Source organism: Melitaea cinxia, chromosome Z, assembly GCF_905220565.1.
Source record: "Melitaea cinxia chromosome Z, ilMelCinx1.1, whole genome shotgun sequence".
Taxonomy (NCBI): domain Eukaryota; kingdom Metazoa; phylum Arthropoda; class Insecta; order Lepidoptera; family Nymphalidae; genus Melitaea; species Melitaea cinxia.
In genome coordinates, this window is record NC_059424.1 from 2,273,544 (window position 1) to 2,300,979 (window position 27,436).

The 27,436-nt window shown below is 32.3% G+C and overlaps 1 protein-coding gene across 1 annotated transcript; it reads right to left on the reverse strand.

The window, feature by feature from the left end:
- Nucleotides 1-888: 888 nt before the first annotated feature.
- Nucleotides 889-27,159, reverse strand: LOC123668478 (amino acid transporter AVT1D-like). Its single transcript, XM_045602208.1, has 9 exons — nucleotides 27,089-27,159; nucleotides 26,791-26,873; nucleotides 14,857-15,001; nucleotides 9,964-10,132; nucleotides 6,083-6,271; nucleotides 5,425-5,666; nucleotides 2,804-3,010; nucleotides 2,229-2,424; nucleotides 889-1,424 (listed from the first exon to the last, which is right to left on the reverse strand). Exons 2-9 carry the CDS (start codon nucleotides 26,866-26,868, stop codon nucleotides 1,289-1,291), a joined length of 1,362 nt encoding a protein of 453 aa, XP_045458164.1. The 5' UTR covers nucleotides 26,869-26,873; nucleotides 27,089-27,159; the 3' UTR covers nucleotides 889-1,288.
- Between the last annotated feature and the right edge of the window lie 277 nt (nucleotides 27,160-27,436).

The window sequence follows — 27,436 nt, forward strand, 5'->3', positions numbered from 1 at the left end:
TTGTTTGCCGAACTAGTGATATAAAAAAATAGATAGATTGATTCAAGCGAAAGATTTATATGTATAATACATGCATAATATAGTAGAAAAACACTGATAATTTTAGAGGTTTCTAATGTGATGTCGTAAATAAACACATTTTTTGCGCTTACATTGCAAACGCTTGCTGAACCCTACGTGATAGATAAAAATAATGTAGGTACGACAATATTGTACGTACACCTCAAAAAGGTCTAAAGAAAAGTTCGCGATGGTATATCTGTATCTCTTAGGGATAACCCACAATAACCATGTTTTATCCTTTACTTTTATCGAGAAATAATAGCTTGTTTATGAAGCGATTTTAAGCAATACTGCATTAATCCTTATCCAATTAAGTACAATAAATGTATTGTGCATTTAATATAGATCAATATGGCCTTTAACAGCACGTAATTTAAATGAATATTTTCGAGGATATTAAAGTTTTAAAATACAGGGACTTAACAGTTGCGGCAGCAACGGCCGAGAGGCGCGGCGCGACAATTTTTTCGAAATTGTAATTCAAGAGTAACCTCTAAAAACATGTTTCTATTGTCTAATGACAAAAAAGCTGTGAACGTTGTATATAAAGACATTCTGTAGTATATTTAGTATCAGCAATTCATGGGTCGCTTATATTTTAATATAAGGTTTATTACAACCCCTTATTGCTAAACTAACTTATTTAATTTATGACTCCTTGCAAAGTTTTGTAAGCCGGCTGGGTTTAGCTAATCTGATAACAGACAAATAAAAATATATACATGAGTACACGTTAACGTTATTTGTACGTTAGAATTTTCTTAGAAAAGTTTGGATTGAATTAATAAAATATAAAAAATGGGAGGAATTTTAAATAAAACTCCATTTGAGAAATTATCGTATATTAGAAAAGAAAACATAAATCTTACCTCTAAACTTTATAAAAAACTGTTTTAAGACAAAAATAAAAAACATTAGTTACATTTAAAAAACGTATAACGTACAGTTATACACTAAAAAGTAACTAAAATGTTTTTAATTATATTAACTATATAAGTGTAACTATAAGCCTAGCTAAATTGCAAATACAATTTAAAAAAAATACGCAAATAAAAAATTATTGCTCATATTACACAAATATGAGCAATATTAATAAGTTCAATATTTGATTATTGCAGAAGTATTTAATTTCTGACAAATAATCAAATTATTTAAAATACGTAATTTTAAAGAAAATTAGCTGCAAGTTTCTCTATGATTACCGCTTCATCAAATAGATGGCGCTCTACCGCAAGTAGCACGGCGTTGCTTGAGATGTACTGAAGATAGCGCTGATAGCGCTGTAAGTAGCACAAACGCCTCCAACAGCTCCTATTACGATTATCTCCCAGCAGACCAACTTCACCCATCCAGCAACTTCACTGGAAATATTAAAATAATATTTTACCTAATACGAGTACCTAAATACGATAATAATATTTAGATATAGGTAATCGGTCATGTATGTAAAAAATCATAATTAAAGTTCCGACTAATACCTATTTCCGTACGTCGTACGGTCGTTCACCTGTCTATCTCAAAGCTATTTTATGTTTGGAACTAAATATACTATAATAGTTTTAATTAATTTAAAGGTTAAAAAAGGAGGCACTGACGTGATATATGTTCTTTTCCTTCTTCTATATAAAAAAAAGTATTGTTAAATAAGTTATGCTACTTGCCACATTAATCTTCAAATTTTAAATGAAACTCTTTGTCCGGAAGACTAATAAACTCTTGAAAAGTTTTCATAATCTGTGATTATCAAATGAGCAAATTCAAAACCTTTAACGATAGGTATAATTGTGACTATACAAAAAACGGTACTTAAACTCTGTCACTAAAAGAGCGTAATAAAAGCTGCAGATTCTTATTATCTTTTTCACAATCGATCACATGTTTTCACGTATTTATACTTGTATTCATCAAAATATTTACTCATCTATGTTTTTGTCTATACTTATTTATAAATCTTTGTTTATCGTTTAGAATTATATTTTCTTTATTAAGGCACACCAGAAAACAAAATTAACGTCATGCATGCATGCATGTATTTTGTTCTAATATATTTGTACATAGACATTTATCAGATGAGGTCTGGATGTTTTTACATAGTATTTTCCTGAGTCTACAAAGGTCATTATTTGGTACCTATGTATGTACAAATAGTTAAACAGATTACATACGTAGGCGCTTGTCCCTCAGGCGGTGTTTGGTTCACGAGGCTCAAATAGCAGTATGAGGGTAGTACGAAAGTGAGCAGCGCAATTGTCGTTCCTCCGACGAGTGCCAAGATCGTGTAGAAGCGGGGGATACTCTCGCCGATGAAGAGTATGCCCAACATGATGGAGAGACGGATCAGTGTGCGGTATCCAATCGCATCTGAAACAATGTCATTATATTAAGTGTGTATTTTTTAGTGTTGTATAATAAAAAGAGGGAATGTGAACTAGTTTGCAAACAGTGCCAAATGTTAGTAATAAGTGCCAGTAATATATGTATTGTACATAAGTACAAGTTGCAATTATGCAAAACATAGATCGTGAGGATAAATAAACGAGGGAGGATTACATGCACGCATTGCACTTACCCAGCGTGCTTGAAGATACTACTTGTACTGCAGGGTAGATTTGTTAGTATAGTCATAAAACGATCACAAACCATTCACTTTTAAACAAGAATAAATCTTGTTTAAGATTGTACAGTCAGTGACTAATAAAATCGTTTTTTTTCCCCGGCTTTAATCAATTAATTTACATACCTCTAGAAATACCGTATAGCTCTTCCAACTCCTGGCAGACGGGATTGATGAGGATAATGAAAGCGGTGACAAGATGGATCGCCATCAGCACGTTGCCGACAAGGGTCAGCGGTGTGGCTGACAAAGATGTGATGAAGTTGGAACCGACTGACTCTCCATATACCGCGTATCCAGCAATTGCAATTGGAAGGTACAGAGCCAGAATAGCTGAAAAAATTCAAACAGTTTGGCATAGGTCATAGGTTCCCAAACTTTTATAGACTACCGCCCCTTTTCGGAGAAAGAAAATTCCCACACCCCGTTCTTAATAATAGTGAATTGTACCAATTTTATATGTCTATATAATTCTATATAAGTATTCTATATAAGTATCTAATAATAATCGCAAATCAAAAATTAATAACATGTTATGATAAAAACATTTACCTAATTCAGAAAAATACCATATAAAGTGTTATGAACAAAATTAGAACTTAACTAACAAATGCAAGACAATACAAAATGCCTGAGCACCGCGCATTGTGACATTGCACAAAGGATAAGACAAGATGATTAATAATTATCATCAGTCGCAAATCACCACACTCACTGATCTGTAGCCTTTTCCTGTTCTTAGACAGTAAATTAGCTACTGCACTAAACCCATACTGAGCCAAATATTATGAACGAAATGCTTTTAAATTTTTTTGTACACACCCACAATTCAGGGTGAGCGCATTAATTTTAAAAGCCAGAAATCCTTGGTATCCATTCCTGAATTTTACTTTTAATTCATTACTTATGAGTTCTTCTTCTTCTAAATTTGATGATTCTGCTATATTTGCATTTTCAAAAGGGCTAAAAACCCAGTTTGGTATATTCATATTTAAATATTCTGGAATCGCTGTGTAAAATCAGCACGAAGCGCAAATTCAACTTTAACGTCATTGAATATTTTAAAAAGCTTTGTCAATTAAGCGAAGTCTCGTACTGAGTCAAATGGATTGGAAAAGCAATTCAGACAAAGGCCTTTCGAGAACCATCATACTTCTGTGTACAACAGAAAGCGATTATAGTCTTCATCACTTTGACTACAAAGTTGTCCAAATAATCTGTCATTTAATGAATTGCTTCTCATCTTGTACACTGCTCTAATAAGCGACGCCTGGAGACGTTCATTAAGATTGCCTCGGAGCCGTGCCTCGGAGAGCACGTTAAGCCGTCGGTCCCGGTTGTTATCATGTACACCTGATAGCGATCGTTACTCATAGTGGGGAATATATCCGCCAACCCGCATTGGAGCAGCGTGGTGGATTAAGCTCTGATCCTTCTCCTACGTGGGAAAAGAGGCCTATGCCCAGTAGTGGGATATTACAGGCTGAAGCGTAAGTGCTGACGATGAATAACACAATGAACAGCAAGTACATTTGCTACGAAATTAAAACCTTATCATACCCCGTCATTACTGGAGCACCATCTGTAGCAACTGGCAAAATATTTGAATAGGAATTTCTTTCTCTTGAAAAAACGACGTGCGTATTATAAATGGATCCTCCCTTTGTATCAGTTTCCAATATTTTTTCTAATAATAACTCTTGACAAATTTTTTCTTTTTTATGAATCGGACGTAAGCCAAGAGTAGTGCTTCGTTATTTGGCAAGTTGATTCACTGAGTTGAATGGAAAATTTGGAAGTCAAGTAATCAGATAATGATAATTTAACGTCTTTAGCCATTTCATCGATTCTTCTTTGCATTTTTATTCAAAGGAATTTTTCGATGATCTGTGAACATCATATAACTAATACATAAAATTCTCGTGTCGCGGTGTATGTAGTTAAACTCCTCCGAAACGGCTTGACCGATTCTCGTGAAATTTTTATGTGCATATTGGGTAGTTCTGAGAATCGAACAACATCTATTTTTCATCCACCTAAATGGTAAGGGTAGTCCACACCAATTTTTTTTTTTAATTTTTGGATAAATTATTTATTTTTTATTTTATTATGATTTGCCGTTGAAAAATACATATAACCCTAAATTTTCACCCTTCTACCACTAACCCCTATTTTTAAATAGCGTTTAGCGGCAAGACAACGTTTGCCGAGTCAGCTAGTCTACATATATTAATTAAACAAAAATCTTAGCCGGCTAAACAAAACATTTTTTTAATCAAAATAGATGTATTTTAAAAGTATTTACTGCCCCCTATTTGCTTTTGGACTGGCTACCACCCCCACTAAAAGCTACAGCGCCCACTTGGAGGAGGTACCGCCCCCGTTAGTAACTTATGGTGTAGGTTATAAATAAATAACGCATCACATCAAACATCGGAAGCCACAGACGCAAAAACTCCAACAACAAGACAAATAATTGCCTAAATAATATAAAACTAGCACAATACACATTTATCGTTGACATATTTTTCCAAATTTTTTACCTTTTAAGTTTTAAGTTTAACCTTTTTTTTTCTTCTGTTTTTGTTTCAATAAAAACTATTGAACAAATATTATTATAGCTTGGGAAAAATTCCGATCAAAACACTGTAAAAACCATGTATGAAATTGTCTCAGTAATATGCTATTATTTCATTAATTGTTAGTGTTAAATATAATAACGTAGATTGTATTTTGTTGTTACTTACCAAGAAAACCGTACTGTACGCTCTTGTTGAACTTCGACTTGTCCGCCATGTCATTCTGAATGGTTGGGAAGGTGGTCGCGCCTCCGAAGGCGAACATTATGATGCCGAAAGCGAGGAAGAAGTCCTTGAACCCATGAATACCCCAACGGAAAACGCCGAATGGTCGGATATCGTTCATCATCTGGATGAAGTACAGGATGCAAGCCACTAATGTTGATAAGAATGCAATTACGCCCAGGAAACTGTAAGAGTAAAAAAGAAATTAGAGGTATATAATAAAGCTATTAATTTTTCGTTTCGTTTTATAAAGCCACGTTAAAATCAGCTGACAACGGCAGCCGTCGGGTTTTTATTCCAGAATCTGGCTGTACTTATTACAGAAATGTTACATATATTAGATGCTCAATATATACATACATATTGCACATCGATTCCCACGGTATTGTTTCAAATGGTACTCAATGGTACACGGTATTATTTCAGTGGTACCACGGTATTGTTTCAAATGGTAATGGTATGGGTTGTAACTTTTGTACAATATCGTGCATAACATGTATTCAACTTATTAAGTAAAAGTAATACCAGGGTTAAGGTCTCAAACACAAATGTACTGACTGATAAAAATATTTGTTTAGTCTAAAGATCAAAGGATACTCACGAGAAGTCTCTAGGGGTGCCGAAAAGCATCAGTGGTGTCATTGCGCCAACGACAACCAGGTACCAGATGCAAATGGAGACTGTTGGTATGAGGGACAGGAAGATCTGTTCAATGATCTGAGCAGCCAGCAGTAAGTATACCACAGCCACGCCGAACTGGGTGACTATCATAGCCAATGACACGGCCACGCTAAGGATATAAAATATTGATCAGTAATAGTAATTGCGAGACTCGTTAGCGAGAATTGTTTCTACGTTTAAGCTTTTAAGCGTTAAAAATCATCGTAAACAAAAAACACAGAAAATCATTGGAATCTAAGAAAAATCAATGACTTTTTATCGGTTAAATATTCTTCTATATTGTCATAAGTTTTATCCTACTTTACAGCAAAACAAAACTATTGCGGGTAGTCAAAACTTTAGAGAGTAAGCGGTGAGTGAAAGATTTTTAAAGTTTAAATCTAATATATAAAATTCTCGTGTCACAGTGCGCGAAACTCCTACGAAACGGCTTGACCAATTCTTATGAAAATGACTGTGCACATTTGGTAGGTCTGAAAATCGGTCGTAAACTATTTTTTAAACTAACTTATAAGTGTGGCCCACCCCAAAATATTTTTTATAATGTTTTTGGTATTATCTTTATTTTATTATGATTTGGCATTGAAAACTATATACAACCCAAAATTTTCACCTTTTTACCAAGCCCCAAGTCGTTAGTTACCATTCTCCTCCGAAACGGCTGGACCGATTTTTATGAAATTTTGTGTGCAAAGGTAGGTTTGTGGATCGCCCAAAAGTTATTTTTCATACCCCTAAATTATAAGGGGGGGATTAAGGGGGTTATAACATATATGGCAAAACAACGTTTGCGAGGTCAGCTAGTGTATATATAAATGGATTTTGATCTTAAAACAATAAAAGCGCTGTTTCTGTCTAGTCACTGAGGATATCATAATATAATTATGATAAGTTTGTGGTGTAGGTATATGACACAAAATTGTACGATTACCTCAAGGTGAACTAGTAAAAAATGGTTGATCTTAAATTATACGAAAATTCTTTTGATACCGTAACTCTTTGTACGTATTCTTTTAAACAAGTCTTTGAGATATTTCACAACTCGGCACTAAAGTACAACCCGTACTTTGTATCTAACCTACTGAATTTATTTGAACGACACATGGACGATGTAAGTCCATGCCATGAGTTAGGACACTGGACAATTTTTATTACGAAATTCGATTTCCTTGATGAAAACAATGTATGTACGTTACTTACAAAAAAGTAGGTAGGTCTGTAACCTTAAACACGGGCATTAACTTTTCTACCCTAGGGATAGACGATCATGTGTGTGTATTCGATGCATTTCGCTCGCTTCAGCCTTCAGCTTCAGCCATCCCATTGCTGGGCATATAACCTCTATAACTTAATCCACCACGCTGCTTTTATGCAGGTTGGCGGAATGCATTTATTTATTCATTTAAGTCGTAGTTGCTCTTTTAAATTCCCAAAAGTGACGTCCGTAATATCGTACAGTACTTAATCCGCATAAATAATAAGCGTATAATATTTTTAGCGTATTGACCTTTTTAATATTCCGATATACTGAATTTCTTTAAACATTTACATGCTAATCCGTGTCTCTGTCTGTTAAATGAAACATTGTAAAAACTAGACAAACGAGTGTTAATATAATGTATTCATATTGATATAACATGTTTAAAATGTTAACTTGACTTTTGTTATTATATAATTGTGTTTGCTCGCAAACGAAAAAAAACCGACTTCAATTACATCGAGTAATACAACGTAGATCGACGAAAAAATAGTCAAGTAACTACGCGTTATCAAAGATTACTTAAAAAGTAGTTATCAGATCTCAATAAAATTTATATGCGACCACATGACAAACATCAGCTTTCGATTAAATTAAAAATTATTAAAATCGGTACACCCAGTAAAAAGTTATTGCGGATTTTCAAGAGTTTCCCTCGATTTCTCTGGGATCCCATCATCAGATCCTGGTTTCCTTATCATGATACTAAACTAGGGATATCTCCTTTCCAACAAAAGAAAGAATTATTAAAATCAGTACATCCAATAGAAGGTTATGCGGTATAATACAACGTAGGTCGACGAAAAAAAGCATCAAGTAAAAACGCATTATTAGATATAACTCGAAAAGTAGTGGGTGTAGTTTAAATGGGACCAATTGGCACACACCACCTATCGATAAAAAAAAAATTGTCGAAATCGGTCCACACGGGCAAAAGTTCTGATGTAACATACATAAAAAAAATATACAGTCGAATTGAGAACCTCCTCCTTTTTTGGAAGTCGGTTAAAAACGACATTTTTTTTCAGACGGTCAGGAACTAGTGTTAAATAATAACTCCGTTAAGTAAAATAATTTTAATGAATGTAAATGAAAAGTGTTTTATTTTATTTTTTATTTATAACAATTTCGTATAATTTGTCAAAATTTCAGGTATCTACATTATGTATTTTTATTTTATTTTGCCCTTACTGTTCTTATACATTTTTATCACTAATATATTTTTTAATTCATTTAATGCTTTGTCGTTAGTATAATAATAATTTTACTAATTCTAAAAAAGACTCATCCATAGGAGTAAATATTAGTTTTACATTTTTTATTATTATTACTTTTTTTGGAAGTGATTGGATCTAAAATTATAAAAAAAGTACATTAACCTTTTTAGATCCTGCATGCACAAAAGAAGTTTGTTCTCGTTTAAACACTGTTGGTATTATTTTTATTAAAAACTAGCTGTGCCCGCGACTTCGTGCCCGTGGAATTTAACAAAAAAGTTAATGTTCAGTTCGCAAAGGTATAACATAAATACATTTCTGAACAAGTCGCCTATGTTACTCCTTACTACATCAGCTATCTACCAGTGAAAGTCCCGTCAAAATCGGTCTAGCCGTTTCAGAAATGAGGCGGATCAAACAGACAGACAGACAGACAAAAATTGTAAAAAATGCAATTTTCGTATATGTACCGTGTATACATTCATATGCATTTAGTAAAAAGTGGTTATTTTAATATTACAAACAGAGACTTCAATTTTATTTATCTGTACCTATAGATAATTCTATTTTTAATCAAAATAATATGAACAGTGACATCATTGCTAACTATGAAGAATAATTCGTCGTGTTTGAGCAGTGGTCGGTGAACATTGAGAGCGTATAGGTAATTTTCTTTATACATTTTTTTAAACTTTTTGTTGGTAAGTTTTTTTTCAAAATGCAGGGACTGGAATAGGATTCAAGCTACAGGGATGCAACGGAAAAAAGATCTTAAAATTTTAAGTACACTGCTTGTCCAAAGAAAAAAAATCCTGACTTCCCACACCTAAATTTAAACACGCAGTTGAGTAAGATCTTATGTTTTGCTAAATTATATCAGTGTTATCATCATCACATCACAACAGCTTTTCGCAGTCCCGTTCTGGACATAGGCCTCCACAAGTTCACGCCAAAAATGGCGTGAACTCATGATTGTGTTTTGCCCATAGTCCACGCTGGGCAGGCGGGTTAGTGACCGCAGGGCTGGCTTTGTCGCACCGAAGACGCTACTGCCTATTTATTGGCCTACGGCATATTTGTTATTGTCATGACAAATGTACGAAAATACACTTAGATTCAAATTTTCTGTTTGTGTGCATAGTTTAAGAATATAAACGCTACCGCTGGCTAGAAACTATTATCAAAAGTGGGTACTGGTTAGTTTAATTGCTTTCAAAAATTTGAGTTCTTCACAATAAAAAAAAAATAAGAACATAAAACTTCACAGTCTTAAAAAATAGACAATACTTAGATGATACTTAAATACAACATGTGTAAATTTCATACCTCCACATGTTTCCCAGTGATTGTTCAGCAATAATAGCATACGGGTTCCTCTTCCTGGTCCTCAAATCGGGGTTACGGCTTTCAAGGATGGTCCAGCAGTCGCCAAGACGCTTTCCACTGAAGGCTGCGATGGCGCACATCAGGATTATGATGGGGACACCAACCCAACCTATAATAATGTACATTTTCGGTTAAAGATAAACGTATGTTTGAAACTAAACCACTTACATTTATAATCTACATTGTATTCGCAATCATTATTGTATGACTTGTATGATGTCGCTAGCGCATCAAGCAGTTGGTGTAACCACAGCACGTCGCATAATTTATTAAAATGTTGTAAGGGAGAGCTTAGAGTTTTTATGCGAGTTAGTGAGAAAAAAATCACAATAAATACCAATCGCAAGGAGATGTCGTACGAAACGCATCTTTGCATAACAAACAGCCAGTTATTTATTACTTCTAGTGTTATTAATTTCTAGTTAATATCAGTATTTCTAGACTAAGCGTATAATAATCAATTTATGAATAATTGTGTTTACTGGAAAACGAAAAAAACCGACTTCAATTACATCGACAAGTAATACAACGTAGGCAGACGAAAAAATAGTCAAGTAAATGCACATCATCAAATATTACTCCAAAAATTGTTATCAGATCTCGATGAAATTTAAATGTGACTACAAGATAAACATCGACTTTCGATTAAATTAAAAATCATCAAAATTGGTACACCCAGTAAAAAGTTATGCGGATTTTAAAGGGTTTTCCTCGATTTCTTTGGGATCCCATAATCAGATCCTGGTTTCCTTATCATGGTACCACACCTGGGATATCTCCTTTCCAACAAAAAAAGAATTATCAAAATCGATTTATAAGCGACGAAGTTATCTCCGAACATACATTAATATATATATATATATATATATATATATATATATATATATATACGGGCAAATAGAGTAACTCCTTTTTTTAAGTCGGTTAATAAAATATACTGTTACTTATACGGAGCGTAAAGGGATTGTGAAAGTGACCGTTAAAGCTACAAACTTACATATAAGCTTGTAAGTTCACTAAAATGTCTTGATCGAATTTTGTGACGAATAAAATCATTTATTTGTTTCAAACTAAAATTATTACTTAACTGAAGTTTAAATTGTATTTCTTTCTACAAGTTCGTTAAATTATTTGTATATTAAGTACATGACTGTGGTTTTGCGGTGTCTAAATTAATGATCTATTTTAGTTATGGAAGAAAACAAGTACACCTACCTACATCTATTTGTTATTCGTTCATCGAAATTATGCTGTGGGAAAAAGTTATAAAATATTCATTAATTTTCATTCATTAATTAAAATATTCATTAATTTTGATTGTAGGTATATTTTTTATCAACACAAAAACATCCAATAAAGTGTTGTAATTAATTTGTTTTAGCTTAATTCTGTTATACCATCACATATATATTTGAGTAATTTTATTTCATAAAACTTTTTTTTTAAATAATATTATAAGTTAGGCGTTATTTTATTGTTTTTATTAATTTATTAAATCAACAACTCTAAAAATCGAAGGCAGAGAAGTTGATAGTCCGGCTCATTAACATAACTACATGTCAAACAGGTTCGGCTATATTTCCATCTCGTTTTGACACGATACGTGGAAGAGGACAAAAATAGTTTGATAGAAGATAACAGAATCGTGGTCATTTCGGTTCAGTTTCGAAATTCAATTTTTATTAATTTTTAACGGTTTTAATGTATGGTAATACAAAACAAAGTTAAAAAAACATTGCGTAACATTTTATCGCTTGTCATATTTGAACTTAAGTAATATCGCCTACACCTGCTAAGGCTTTTATAAAAAGCTTAAGGCCAATTACAGATGACTGACACAAAAAATAACTAATAAACAAAATAACTTTATCGTGGATCATTTTTTTAATATCTTGTGATAGGCTTCTAGTTATTTTATTTATATCTTAATAAATTAAATGTTAGTTGGATGTTAAAACATTTGTAAGGTAACATCAGTATCTGTTCAGAGTCCGTATCTATTCTAGTTATGACAAAATGGTCGCTAAGCTATAACTATTAAACAAACTAGTTTTGATGTAATATATTAACTTTTCAACATCGAAAAATCATTAGAACACAATTATGACGTCTTTATGAGATAAACGATTTAATAAAACGGTAAGTCATTAAGAAGTTTTTTTTTCTTGACACGATTGTAGTAGAAAATTGGTAGAAATTTAATTTTATAATAATTCCGTAACAGAACTCATTCAATACAATTGAGGATAATTAGGAAGGTTATTGAGAAGCTATTCATATTCGTATGTTCATAATTCTGTATCCATTATAAAGAACACTTCACACTGAAATGGCTAATTTAATTTGAAATGATACTTGGTGATTGAGTTCCTAACTTAGTGACATGTAATTTTTATAACAAAAAAGGTTCCCATGGAGAGGATGTAATTTAAAATGTGTATTTACAACAATTTTTGAAACTTTAATACATGTGTGATATACCATGAAAATAATAGTACACTTTAATTGTTACGCTTATAATACACCTTTAATAATTAATAATTGTGTTTGCTGTCAAACGAAAAAAACCGACTTCATTATATCGACAAATAGTACAACGTAGGTAGACGAAAAAAATAGCCAAGTACATACGCATTATCAAAGATTACTCCAAAAATTGTAATCAGATCTCGATGAAATTTCTTCTCTTCTTCTTTTCTTCTTTCTCAATAAATGTGACCACATGATAAACGTCAGCTTCCGATTAAATTAAAAATCATCAAAATCGGTACACCCAGTAAAAAGTTATGCGGATTTTCAAGGGTTTCCCTCGATTTCTCTGAGATCCCATCATCAGATCCTAGTTTCCTTATCATGGGTACCACACCTGGAATATCTTCTTTCCAACAAAAAAAGAATTATCAAAATCGGTTCATAAATGATGACATTATCCCCGAACATATATTAAAAAACATATATATATATATATATATGTTTTTTAATGTATATGTATATATATATATATATATACGGTCGAATTGAGTAATCTCCTCCTTTTTGTGAAGTCGGTTAAAAAAATTATAGTTAGTAGTTTGATTAGTTCTTAGCAGCATAGTTTAGAAATTAATTAATTCGCATAAAACAGTTATAACAAAACAATTCGCTGGTGAAAACTAAATTCGCAAGAGAAATGAAATGAAATAACTTTATTAGCAATAAATATTTAAGCACGTTTTGTAACATATATAACATTACTTCTAAGCTTGATGGATACTGTTATAAAAGTTAATAGATATATAAAAAAAATAATGTAAGCGTGATATATGATATTTTTATCAGTATCTCAATTTATATACAGATATACACGTTTATATTATTTTATTATACGTTTTTATTATACAACAAAATACACCGTGCCTCGGAAAGCACGTTAACCGTTGGTCCCGGTTGCTGTCATGTACACCTGATAGCGATCGTTACTCATAGTAGGGAATATATCCGCACAGCCCGCATTAGTAGCATGGTGGATTAAGCTCTGATCCTTTTCCAAAATGGGAAAGAGGCCTATTCTCAGCCGTGGTATATTAAAGGCTGAAGCGTATTAAATATAAATAGCATGGCGTTAAAATGTTACTTTAAAATATTTATTGGTTACTAGCTGTCCGTACAGACTTAGTTATGTCAAAAGTTAATAGTAACAATTTTTTTTTGCAATAAACTCTTCCGTGGGTGGACCTTTAGGAATAAATTAGCCGAATAGGTCGAGCCACTCTCGAGTTATGCGCTTAGCAACATTTTTATTTATATAGATAACGTAAGTCTATTCTTGTATAATTTATATCAATACATGTTATTTTCAGTTACAGAGAGAAAATAAATAAAAAATTGTTGTTTTTTTTAGCAAACAAAAATATAGCACGAAAGCGATATTTAATTTATTGTATGCTTAATTATAAGCATTAGTATTGTATCTTTTCTAAGAACAATAAAGAGTTTAAATAGCAACAATTAATATAATATAGTTAATTTAAGTATAAGCGATGCTGTTAATACGAGTAGTATTTTGTATAATATTTTTACATTTCGCATTGCTAATAATTTTAACAAAAAGACATTTTTATTATCATTGTCATATTGAGAGTATCGATTTCTATTGAAAGATGTTCATCTTAAAAGATAAAACAGACGTTAACTTTAGATCCAGTAAGAAGCAGTGACGTAGCGAGCTTAACTCGCACCCGGAGCACAATACCCTTTGTGACTAGTGTCCGGGCCGTGTCTTCTTAACGGACCTATGTTACTGGTCTACTAAGGAAATCAAAAACAGCTTTTGTATCGAGTGACCATCACAAATCATAGTTTGTGAAGTTATACTTCTTTTGAAAAATGATGAGATTTTTACGATGCGCGCACGCCGTCGCAAAAAACCGACTGAAGCTAGCTAGTCGACGAAGAAGATAGCAACGTGAAGTTAGCAAGCTAATGAAGTATAACTTCTGACGTGCGTACATAACACACACACTTTTTTAACTATATTTACTATCTTAGGTACTAGCTCACACGACAGACGTTGTGCTCTCCGTCGGAGTGACACATGATCTTTTAATAACCTTTTTTTTTTGGAAGTAAACTGTATTACAGCAATATAAAAAAAGATAAAACACAATAATATCACTCAACCAAAAAGTTTCCGATATTAAAATCGTTACGTTTTTCGAAATTTTCCAATTTCTACGCAATATTTGTTGCATAGTATTAGAAGACTAGAAAAATATTCAGCTGGAATTTGTACATCGTTTCTCGAGTTTTAGCGCTGAGCAATTAGCAATTCATTTTTATTTTAAGTTTCCTTACCAGTTTTAACGAGAGCCCGTGGAAGCGCCAGAACACCGCTACCAGCCATCTCACCAGCGATCAGGAATGCTGTCTGCTTCATCGAGAGTCCACCGCCGTTGTCACTCTTGTCGCCTGGACCGCTTTCATTACTGCCATCTTCAAGCTAAAGCATGACACAGGTTATGGTCAATTCAAATTAATTATTGCAATAATATTTTCAATTTTTTTTTTTATAGAAATCTTCTATGATACTAAATAAAACATATTTAATCATTTTTCATCAAAAGTTATAATAAGGCCTATTTACTTATTTCTGTTACATTATATTTTAGGTACCTAGCTGTGTGGTTACAGCAGTATAGAATATAGCTACCCCCTCTCTTTCCATGGGTGTCGTAAGAGGCGACTAAGGGATAACACAGTTCCACTACAACCTTGGAACTTAAAAAGCCGACCGAAGGCGGGATAACCATCCAACTGTTGGCTTTGAAATACACAGAATACACAGGCCGAAGACGGGCAGCAGCATCTTCGGTGCGACAAAGCCAGCGCTGCGGTCACCAACCCGCCTGCCCAGCGTGGCGACTATGGGCAACACACATGATTTCATACTATTTTTGGCGCGAGCTTGTGTAGTCCAGCAGTGGACTGCGATAGGCTGAAGTGATAGGCTATCTAAAGGTATATGCGCATTAAAATGTTCAAATCTCAACTAACTAATAGTGCATATTAACTAATTTCCGTATGTAAAAACTATTAATTTCTATGCGGTACCCTAAAAATTACCCATAGTTAAGGACATACGGGACAGGTGTAGTGTCTTCCATAAAACTTCAATTACTGTCCAAGTCAAAAGTATAGCTTAACTAGTAAAGCTGTCTTTCTTCAAAGAAATTCTTAAATTACTTAATACTAATAATGCCTCCTTTGAACGTGTCTTCTTAAGACATGCAACGATTCTTGTTTAATAATTTAATAGTCACAGGTTTAGTATTCATTTGTGACAAATACAATGTGACAATATGTCTTGGTGGCTTGGTGGGTGCTTTGTGGTGAAAATTATAACGATGCCAGAATTAACTTAAAAGAATACTTTAATTCAACAAAAAATCACTACAATTCTATTAATGTGTCTATTTTTCATTTGATGTATTAATTGAAATAATTAGTTTTGTAAGTTCTATTTCGTTGCGTATTCTTCGTGATGTATCAACAATAAGGAACAAATGGGTAAGTAAAACTGAAATAAGATCAGGATTAATATTCATTGTAAGATTTATTGTAATAAAGGTTATACTATTGTAGTACATATTATGTATTTTTAAGTATTTTTACCTACCTTTGTTTTCATTTAAAAGAAAATACAGAACGAAAATAAAAACAATAATTTCATTAAAAACACCACCGGTATAATTGTTACAATTAAGTATTTCTCGTCCTAAACGAGCTCCATTTATGTGAACAACTTACTACGGTACTGCAATTTGAAATAATAACTGGATACAGACACAGAGCGATTATCTTGCAAAGCAAGGAAACTGCGAAAGCAAGGCAATCATCGAAAGTTGTCATTGCTTTTCATTTGCTAGTTGAACGTGATTTATTTCCTCGTGAAATTCTTATTACTCTATTCTACAAGGACTTAATCATCGTCGAATTCCACCGCGACTTAATTACCCTTTGAAATTCCATATCGTATACATATGGAATCATAATCAAATTTATATCAATTCATAATCAAATGATAAATCTATGTGTCTTTCTATTATGAACTGAGGTAGAGCATAGCAGGAATTTCCTGCTCAAAATATGGAGCAGCCCGACTGGGGTAGTACCTCGACCTTACAGAAGATCACAGCTAAATAATACTGTACTCAAGCAGTATTGTGTTCCTGTTGGTGAGTAAGGTGACCAGAGCTCCTGGGGGGATTGGGGATTGGGTCGGCAATGAACTTGCGATGCATCTGGTGTTGCAGGCGTCTATAAGCTACGGTAACCGCTTACCATCAGGTGAGCCGTACGCTTGTTTGCCGACCTAGTGACATAAAAAAAAATTATATCTGTATTATTTCACGAAAATCGGCACAGCGTATTCCGGGAAAAATAATCATACCGACAATATATTTTACAAAATTACTATGGAGATCCGAACTAAAGACGAACTTCATCCATTTGTTTAATGGATGGAAATTATTTTATATTTATTTTTGTATATTGGAAAAATAATCGTGAAAGAGTTGCCCGAAAAATCCTGGTCAATTATACTTAATTAAAAATTGAAAAAAAAAAATATTTTAATTAAAAAATGCACCTACGACTAATAGACCAATGCAGATATATCTTTGGAAACCAAATATATATAGTACGATGAAACCCATTGTAAAATAAAGAGAATAACAACGAAAATGAAAGGAAAAATAAATAACGGGCGTTTTCACCAAATTTCGTAAAAAAAATTCATGTAAAAGAAAAATAAAAACCAAAAACTCAGTTTTTTGAATTTTTCACATGAATTTTGAGGTTATGGAAAAAAGTGTAAATAAAAAAGTTGTAGATCTTTTTAGTACCTACAATTTTCCCATTGAACTTTTTTCCATATAGGACTTGGTAAGCCGGAGATCGAGGTAAACCGTTTTACCACCTCCCTACCACTTCCCGACCTCAGATCGCCCGTAATTTATTTTTTCCTGCATTTTCATTGTATTCTCTTCCTTTTTCAATGGGTTTCATCCTACTATAATTTTTTCACCTCTTACCATTTTCAAAGATTTAAAAGCACTGGTCTATAAAGAATTAATTCAATACCTACTGACAGTATGAAGCCTGTAGAAAATTCGAAAGTTGGGTTATCTATTATTTTCCTGGCACAACTAGTCGCTTGGTATTTGACAGGTATAAACTTATTAATATTAATATATGTTATTCTAGATACTACCCACACTTTTAATGAATAAATCTTACATCAAAATTAGTGATGTGTTATTGCGAATATGATAACACAGGGTTGCCTACTAAAAGTCTGGTTGAACTTAACTGAATATAATACAGCCTGGCCAGGAATTTTCCAGACAACGTTTTCGCGATTCATCCATAACGTACTAATAAAGATAATTATTTAATTTTTATCTTTTGATATTATTTTTAATAAAGGTACGTTACGTTTACTTTTCTTACACGATTTTAAACGTGATTTTTTTTGTTAATAAGGCCGCCGAAATCTCGGCGCTTTTATTAAAATTTACTTTTTAATTTTTGAAAGTTTTCAAAAGTAGCCGAAGATATCTACCGTTTATCGTCCTATATTCGTAACTTGTTTATTTAAATAAACATATTTCTTATCAGTTAAACAAATATTTCTTTGAAAATTACATTCACAATGGTACACTGTTTCAACAGATGATAAGTGAGACGTCTTCACAAAATATTTATTCCAGAAGTTAAGTATACTGTCATAAGATACTTATAATTGTACACTATTACTTACGTTTAAGTAACTTAATTTTAGTTGCTCCCAAACGAAAAAAAAAAAACAACTTCAATTACATCGATAAATAATGCAACGTAGGTAGACGAAAAAAGTAAATACGCGCTATCAAAGATTACTCATTCAGATATCGATCAAATTTAAATGAAACCACAAGACGTGCATCAGCTTTCGAATAAAACAAGATTTAACATCAAAATCGGTACACCCAGTGAAGTTATTATAATACAACGAAGGTCAACGAAAAATAATCAACTAAAAACGCATTATTAGATAGCTCGAAAAGTACTTGTGAGATCTGAATTAAATTTAAATAGGACCACGTGCCGAGCACCACCTTTCGATTACAAAAAAAAAAAAGAAAAAAAACATTGAAAACAGTCCACCCAGTTCTGAGGTAACATATACATGATATACATAAAAAAAAACAACAAAAATCCAATCGAATTGAGAAACTCCTCTTTTTTGGATGTTGGTTAAAATTAATATTGAGAATCAACATCATGAGTTACTAAAATACATTTTTTTTTTAATTTACATTAAAATTCATTAGTTTAATATTAGATATTATTTTATTAGAATGTGTTAAAGATATATAAGCTGTAAAAATTTTGTATGAGTACGGTTACGCTTCAGCCTGTAATATCCCACGACTGGGCATAGGCCTCTTTCCCCATTTAGGAGAAGGATCAAAGCTTAATCCACCACGCTGCTTCAATGCGGGTTGGAGGATATGTTCCCTACTACGAGTAACGATTGCTACCGACGTATAAGTACGGTTGTATAACCTTTACACCCTTTCAGATATCAAAGTAAAATTGCTGTAGCATTGTACGAATTGCTCAATTATTCTGGAATAATCTGGTATATTACATTCGCGATGGTTTTAAAATAAAATGAAAACAGTAAAAGAACAATGAATAATAAATAAAAATAACAATGAAAGTTTTCTTTATAACTTGAATTAGTCATGTCAGTACGAAACCCACACAAATTGAGTTTGTCGTCGGATTAACCTAAAAAAACTATTCTACATCTATATTGTAACAGGATGTAACAATGTAATTTTCTTTCATTTAATATATTTAAATGAATGTTTGTCTGTATGTCCTTTATAGAATCGTAAACTATGTATTTGATCATGTCACGATCTTCAGGAGTGTTGTGCATGAGCCCACAAGTTTTTGAGTTGGTACGACCAAAAAAAAAAGCGTAGGAACGCACGCAGGGTACAGTACAGCTGGTACTAAATAATAATTGTTCAAGTAACTTAAAACAAAATTTGTTAAGATTTAATATTAAAAAATTAAAATTCAAACGTAATGTAAATGGCCCATCTTACGATAAATTCTAAATTTAAATTAATTAGTATCACTTACCTATAATAAATACTATACTACAAGAGTACTTGAACAGTAAACAAAAATAATATTTACTGTTTTTGTTCTGTATATCTTTAAAAACAAAGATCAGATTTTGTATAAATGTACTATGATAAGCTATTTCAAACTTCATTATCAGTATCTTCGAAATTTGTGAAATCAGTTTTCCCATAAAACTTGATGGGTTACAAGTTATAATATTACACGTTTTTTTTATAACCTATAATATATAGAACTAAATTTCTATTGTCCTGATAAAACTATACGCGCATAAAATTGCATAGCGAAAACATCCTGAGTTACTTCATCTTCTTCACGTCGGCAAAAATTCGTAAAATATTTAAGTTTAAGTTAATCGTTTAAGGTTAATGTTTATAAAAACGCATTATACTCAAAATAAAATATTAAAATCAAACAAAATATTGATACTTTAGTTATTGAAACTATTAATTCACAAAGTTCGAATATAAAGGTATTATTTTACATTTTATTTCTCGAAGGTTAAAATACATCGCTATCAAATCATTGGAATTGGTAATCTTTGAACAGACTGCAAAAAAAACTATTTTGCCAGTCTAACTTTTCAGTCTGTTCAGTAAACGCAATTGTCCTGAATTACATTAATATTATTATAACAATAAATACATGTTTTATACATTCCGGAAAATTTACACCAACGTTGGATACAATGTTGTCAACCGATTCATCAAACTTGACTTCTCAATAACAAAACGTTGTTGTGTCTAGCATTTGATCTTGACAAATCCCATTTTTAGCATCTAAATATTTAATGTTCTAGAATTACCCTATTCCTACCACATAGCAACATAAATCTGTTATGTCTAGTATTTGATCCGGGCAATATTATTCATACATATTTATTCCCTGCTTAGGATCTCAATATTTGATGTTCTAGAATTTTGTCTAAACATTTTATTTATTTATTTATTTATTTAACACCAACAAGATAGACACTGACAATAGACACATATAATCATAAACAAAGTATCTTAAAAGGTAAGCGTTATCTTAATTATAGGTGTTACACGCATTCTATTAATTTAAGCACGTATACGTACATAAAGATTGTTATAACAAACGATATTAATTAAAATACATTGAAAAACAACTCTAACATAGTAAAATAAAGTCCCGATCAATTGACCATACAGTTGAAATGAAAAACAATTTAATATGATTTGATTGTAAAATTAAATTAACATTAATGAATAAATCACAGTTATTATAAAACTAAATAGTACAGTCTAAAATTGATAATTGAAAATCTATTCACATAAATTAAAAAAAAAATGATATATAATAATTGGAGAATAAAAAAAAAACATTAGGGATTATGTCATACAATTAAAAAAAAAAAAAAAAAACATCAGCTATTATATATTTAAATATTGATAAGTTACTCGAAAAAATGTCAATAGAAACATTAGGATCGGGTTGTTTTACCTTTTTTTCAATGTTTTTTCTGCAATTCGATTTGTAAAGCGAATTATAACTCATCATCAGCCTGTTAATTGGTGAATGGCGTCCCTGACGAGTCCGGGTGAATTTTTCAACAAATGGAGTAAATGAAGATGGTCTTGCTGCTCTTGAAGGGGCATGAAAGTTTAATTTATTTAATAAGTAAGAACTGTCAATGACACCATTCACTAACTTGTGCAGAAACACAAGATCGTGGAGACGTCTTCGATTCACAAGTGGTGGAAGTTTAAAATACTTTAGTTTTTCCTCGTAACTTTTTCAATTCTTTTACAGTAGATATCGTAATAAGGATTCCACACGACACTACCATACTCCAAGTTGCTACGAACTAGGGCTGAGTAAATAGTATTTTTTAGGTATACCAGGTATTGTTACTATATTTTAGGTGTTTTGGACTAAATTTAATGGGAAGCCAATCTCTCCTAATAATATCCATTGAAACGAAATAGGTTAATCAGCCAAGTGACCGTCCTCGGTTCTCAATTAAAATATTAACATAGGTTTACGCTCTGGAATTTTCCGTCGAAAAGACCTACGCTATAGATATGTAGATTATGTAGCTAATAAAAATTGAGACAACGTTAACATGGTGTTTTTCGCTTCCCACCAGACTCGCTGAATAAATAAATATATGTATATGTCCTCGTATGTATATAAAAATGTTAACGAGAATATGGTTTTAAATTTTGATCAGTAACACATTTCCTATACTTGTGGATTGACATAAAATGAGAACTCGATCGAACGAAAGTAGTGGGTATTTTGAAATAGCTCACATTTTAAAAGCTTTTATATAACTTGCAATTTATTTAAGTATTATGTATATTTGTTAGGGTAGAATCTTGCAACACAATTTTTGAAGTATATATTTTCAACCCGTTGAGCTGAAATTTTTACACAATAGTCTGTACAGTGAATATAAATTTGTCTGCTAGCTAAGGTTGAAGGACAATTTTCAGATATTAGCTGCAACAATTACGTAACAATGGTACTAACTTTAGGTATTTTCTATTCGCTGATATTATGTATGTCGTAGGGTATATTATAAAAAATTTGTACTTCATACTGCCAGACACAATCTGACGGTAGATTCTTATAAAATACTAGCTGACCCCGCAAACGTTGTTTTGCCATATATGTTATTAACCCCCTTAATCCCCCCCTCCCTATTACTTATGGGGATGAAAAATAGATGTTGGCCGATTCTCATAGATACCGGATAAGCACAAAAAATTTCATCAAAATCGGTCAAGCCATTTCGGAGGAGTATGGCAACGAAAACTGTGACACGAGAATTTTATATATTAGATTTTAGCAATTACTTTTAAGAGTAAATTTCTTACTTTATTATACTACAGGTGCTAAAATTAATGAAGATTAATGAGATTTAATAAAATATATATAATATAATAAAGCGCTGCACACTCAACGGCCCCCAGTAGGATTCTTCTGTGTCGATAGTCCGAAATCACACAATACACAAGCACAAACGTCCTGACCACAACAAACATCTACATGGCCAATATAAATGTTTGTCTATTGATTAATTGATTCTTATGTGCGAGAATCGAAACCGCAAAAGTTTGCGCAACAGCTAGTGCTGTGACCGCTGCCGCAAATGCTTCGTCGATTTAAAGCCTAATATAAGCTTTCAGTCCTAACATAAGAGTCCAGTATTAAAATAATCCGTGAAATATCATAAATGACAATAATTATAAAATACTGAAAATGACGGTATATACATTACACCTACAATAATTTAAATGAGGGTATAGGTTCATAGTAAAATCTTAAAGAAAAAGTTTATTTTTATTTTATTACTAACTGTGCCCGCGACTTCTTCCGCGTGGAATTTAATAAAAAAATTGTTGTTCAGTTTGCACAGTTATAAATGAATAAATTTGTAAAATAAAAGTAGGCTGTTACTCCTAACTACATCAGCTATCTGCCAATGAAAGTCCCGTCGAAATCGGTCCAGCCATTGAAAGAGATTAGCCAGAACAAACTGACAGACAAAAATTGTAAAAAATGTTATTTTGGTAGATTTACCGAGTACATCCATAGTTATCCATTTAGTAAAAAGCGGTTTTTTTAACCGACTTCCAAAAAAGGAGGAGGTTCTCAATTCGACTGTATTTTTTTTTTTTTTTTTTTTTTTTTTTATGTATGTTACATCAGAACTTTTGACCAGGTAGACCGATTTCGACAAATTTTGTTTTAATCGAAAGGTGGTGTGTGCCGATTGGTCCCATTTAAATTTATTTGAGATCTAACAACTACTTTTCGAATTATATCTAATAATGCGTTTTTACTTGACGCTTTTTTCGTCGACCTACGTTGTATTATACCGCATAACTTTCTACTGGGTGTACCGATTTTGATAATTCTTTTATTGTTGGGTAAGGGGATATCCCTAGTTTGGTACCATGATAAGGAAACCAGGATCTGATGATGGGATCCCAGAGAAATCGAGGGAAACTCTTGAAAATCCGCAATAACTTTTTACTGGGTGCATCGATTTTGATAATTTTTACTTTAATCGAAAGCTGATGTTTATCATGTGGTCACATATAAATTTTATCGAGATCTGATAACTATTTTTTGATTAATCTTTGATAACGCGTATTTACTTGACATTATTTTCGTCACCTTGCGTTGTATTATACCTCATAACTTTTTACTGGGTGCACCGATTTTGACGTTTCTTATATAAATTAAAAGCTACTATTCGTCACGTGGTCCCATTCAAATTTAATTGAGATTTGATTAGTAATTTGTGAGTTATATCTAATATTGCGTATTTACTTGACGGTTTTTTCGTCACCCTACGTTGTATTATACGTTATATCTTTTTACTGGGTACACTGATTTTGATCTTTTTTGTATAAATCAAAAGCTAATACTTGTCATGTCGTCCGTTTTAAATATGATTGAGATATAATGAGCAATTTTTGAGTAATCTTTGATGACACGTATTTACATGACGATGTTAAGACGACTGTGGTCATGTTCAATACTTTGCCACAACGCCATCTATCAAAATTTAATGAAATTACTTCGTTCACTATCGATCAAATTACAATATTCCACTAGAGTAGAGAGTAGCAGTTTATTCGTTATAAATATATTTGAGCTTTTAATTTTTGAGTTTTCGCTAATACTGGGTATTTACTTGGCTATTTTACGTCGACCAACGTTATATTAATCTCATTACTATTTTACTGGGTGGACCGATATCGATGATTCTTTTTTTAATCGATAGGTGGTGCTTCTCATGTGATCCCATTTAAATATAATTGAGATTTGACTCGAACTTTTTGAGCTATATCTGATATGGCGTATTTACTTGACTGTTTTTGGAGTTTTCTTCTTAAGAATCGATTTTCATTTAAGGCCCCGGAATGAAAAAATTGAACAGTAAAATCTACTGAACGAATGACCTTGTTAGAGATGGCGTTCAGACGTTTTCTAATAACGCAATTAGGTTCCGATAGATGGCGTTATTGATTCATTTATTTACAATTTGATATAGTAATAATATATTTCTGGTTGTCTGGAAGAAATGGCTAACTAGCCATAAGACCGCCTCTTGTACTACACATTCTTAAGTTGTCTGTATTATTATTATTTTGTATTTGCATATTGTGGTGTACAATAAAGAGTAAATAAATAAATAAATATTTCTTAGACTAGTAAGCCTTTTTGTGCCTATTTAGTATTTAGACAGTTGATCTGAAGGGGTAAACTCCAGTCGTGCATCGGAGCTGTGTGAAAACATGAACATTACATATTTTTAATAAAAAAGACATAAACCGTAATTCAATATAAATCCGCTTCAACTAAAAAACCCGCCGTAATAAGCGATGTCAGCGCTTCGCGCGAATCGACGACGGGCCTTTTATGAAATTTCTGCTTTCAATCGCTAACAAAATGTTAGAAATAACAGTAGAACATTATATAATTCTACAATTTTATAATGTCGCGTTATATGGAATACGAACAAAGTATTACTATTTTTTCGTCGATCTACGTTGTATTACTCTGCGATGTAATTGAAGTCGGTTTTTTTTTCGTTTGCGAGCAAACACAATTATTAATATTACAGACACTCGAATTCTATGCATTTAGATAGATTTTAGCGCATTTAAAAGAAACGATTGACTTTTAAAAATATTCACTTTTAATTTATTAATTTTGTTAATGTAATGATCGGACACTTTAACAAACATATAAATCTTTTTCTCTTAGTGTTTCTCTGTGTTAGATTTCAAATAGAAATAAATAAATGTGGTACTCGTGTTTCTTTATTGACTCCCCTTCTTGTAACCTGTTCTACCCCCAAGATTTTTTTTTCATACAACTACCATACCATAGGTGTCCAACATCAAAATCATTGCAAGCGCGATGCCGATCCTATCCCTAAACCCCCAGGAGCTCTGGTCACCTTACCTACAGAATCAAAAAATGCTTGAAAGCAGTGCTATTTAGCTGTGATCTTTTGTGAGGTACCTACTTCCCCAGTCGGGCTGCTCCAGATTTTGACCAGGAATTATTTATTTATTTATTTTATACTTTATTGTACACCACAAATATATTACAAACAAAGCATAAAGATAGTTACAGACAGTGAAGTACAATGGGCGGACTTATGGCTAATTAGCCATTTCTTCCAGACAACCCATACATAGAAAGGAAACTTATTATCTAAATTGGGTAGGTGGGAATTATCCTACTGTGACGTCAATAAAATCGTGTTTCTATCAAAATCGATCGATTCTAAACTGTAGGATTATTTCCATAGAAGCAAAGTAGTAAAAAAATGTATTATTACATCCAAATATACGTTACACATATTTACCTAAGTCTTACCTTCGATCATTAATGTACGTTAAAATTTTGGTATATTATTGATTTTAAGTTCAAAGGAACCTTGAAGGAATCCGCTTGGACGTTTAATAATACTGTAACAAGACACCGAAGCTTGTATGGTTTTCTATCATTAAAATGGTTGTGCAACTATATATATTTAACAGATTATCATCCCGCCATATGAGATTATCAAACCGGTTTCAATAATTTATAGTACATAAATATAACTCTCATGAGAATTCTAGTGTCCTTGATGTGTAACATATTTTGATATAATTATGTAAAGTAAGTAATCTACGTGAAGACAAATTTATTAATCGTTAATGTACATTATGTAACAAACGAAATTTTTTGTTAATTTACTTTTTATGTTTGAAATCAATTTGTAATTTGTAACAAATAGATGACAGATTTGAGTGTTATTCAAATTGGAAGCATTATGTGATAATTGTTTGAAGACTATTTTTTTTTTAATTAAGATAAAAAACTAGTCCCGACCCTCATGCTAAAGCACGTGGCGCAAAACATTGTCGTAAAATATCAAAAGAACATTCTTTACCTTAGGATTATCAAAGTACCCACACCAAAACTGTGCTATAAAAATCGATTCCTTGAATTAAACGATCAATTTGTATGACATCCGTTTTATCCGACGAAACGATAAGTATACGCATTGTACAAGAAACTAATTCACGCGGGTATGAAACGGGTACTCACTTTGGCTATAAGAGGAGTCGACTCTGTAGGCGTCACGCTGCTACTGGCCCCTTCTTCGAGACCGTTCTTCTTAACCATTTTTACTAAAACAAAAAAAAAAATAACAAAAATTATTTTATTTATTCTTCAATACATAGTATCGTATAAGTAATAGAATAATAATAAATAAATAATCAACGTAAGAATATAAATGAATTAACGTAGTTTTCGAATCGACCTTTTCGTTTCTCCGACGAGTTCGAGCGGAAGATTTTTTGTTATCTTTCAAAAAAACTCGTCGCGAGACCGTTTTACTTACCGAATGTCGAACGTAAAAGGGTCTTAAGCACGCGCACACACAACGAAGCTTCTCAACAGACTGAGACTGGATACTTCGATAGTGGCTGTTCCTCAGACCTGCTCAGACCGCTGCCGTCCGCCGTGTGACGGTGTGAATCGTGTGATCGTAATTCGTATGAATTAAATCGAGTAGTTTCAACATGACTGAGTAGGACGATACGTTCAGATACTTTGTCCGAGCTCCCACAACTAGTTATTTAAATTTTCGACTACTCTTATTGAAGTTTTAATAGATGACAGGTATTCCTGTAAGAAATAACTCGGTGTTTTAATAAAGTCATTATATAATAAAATCTATATCAGAAAC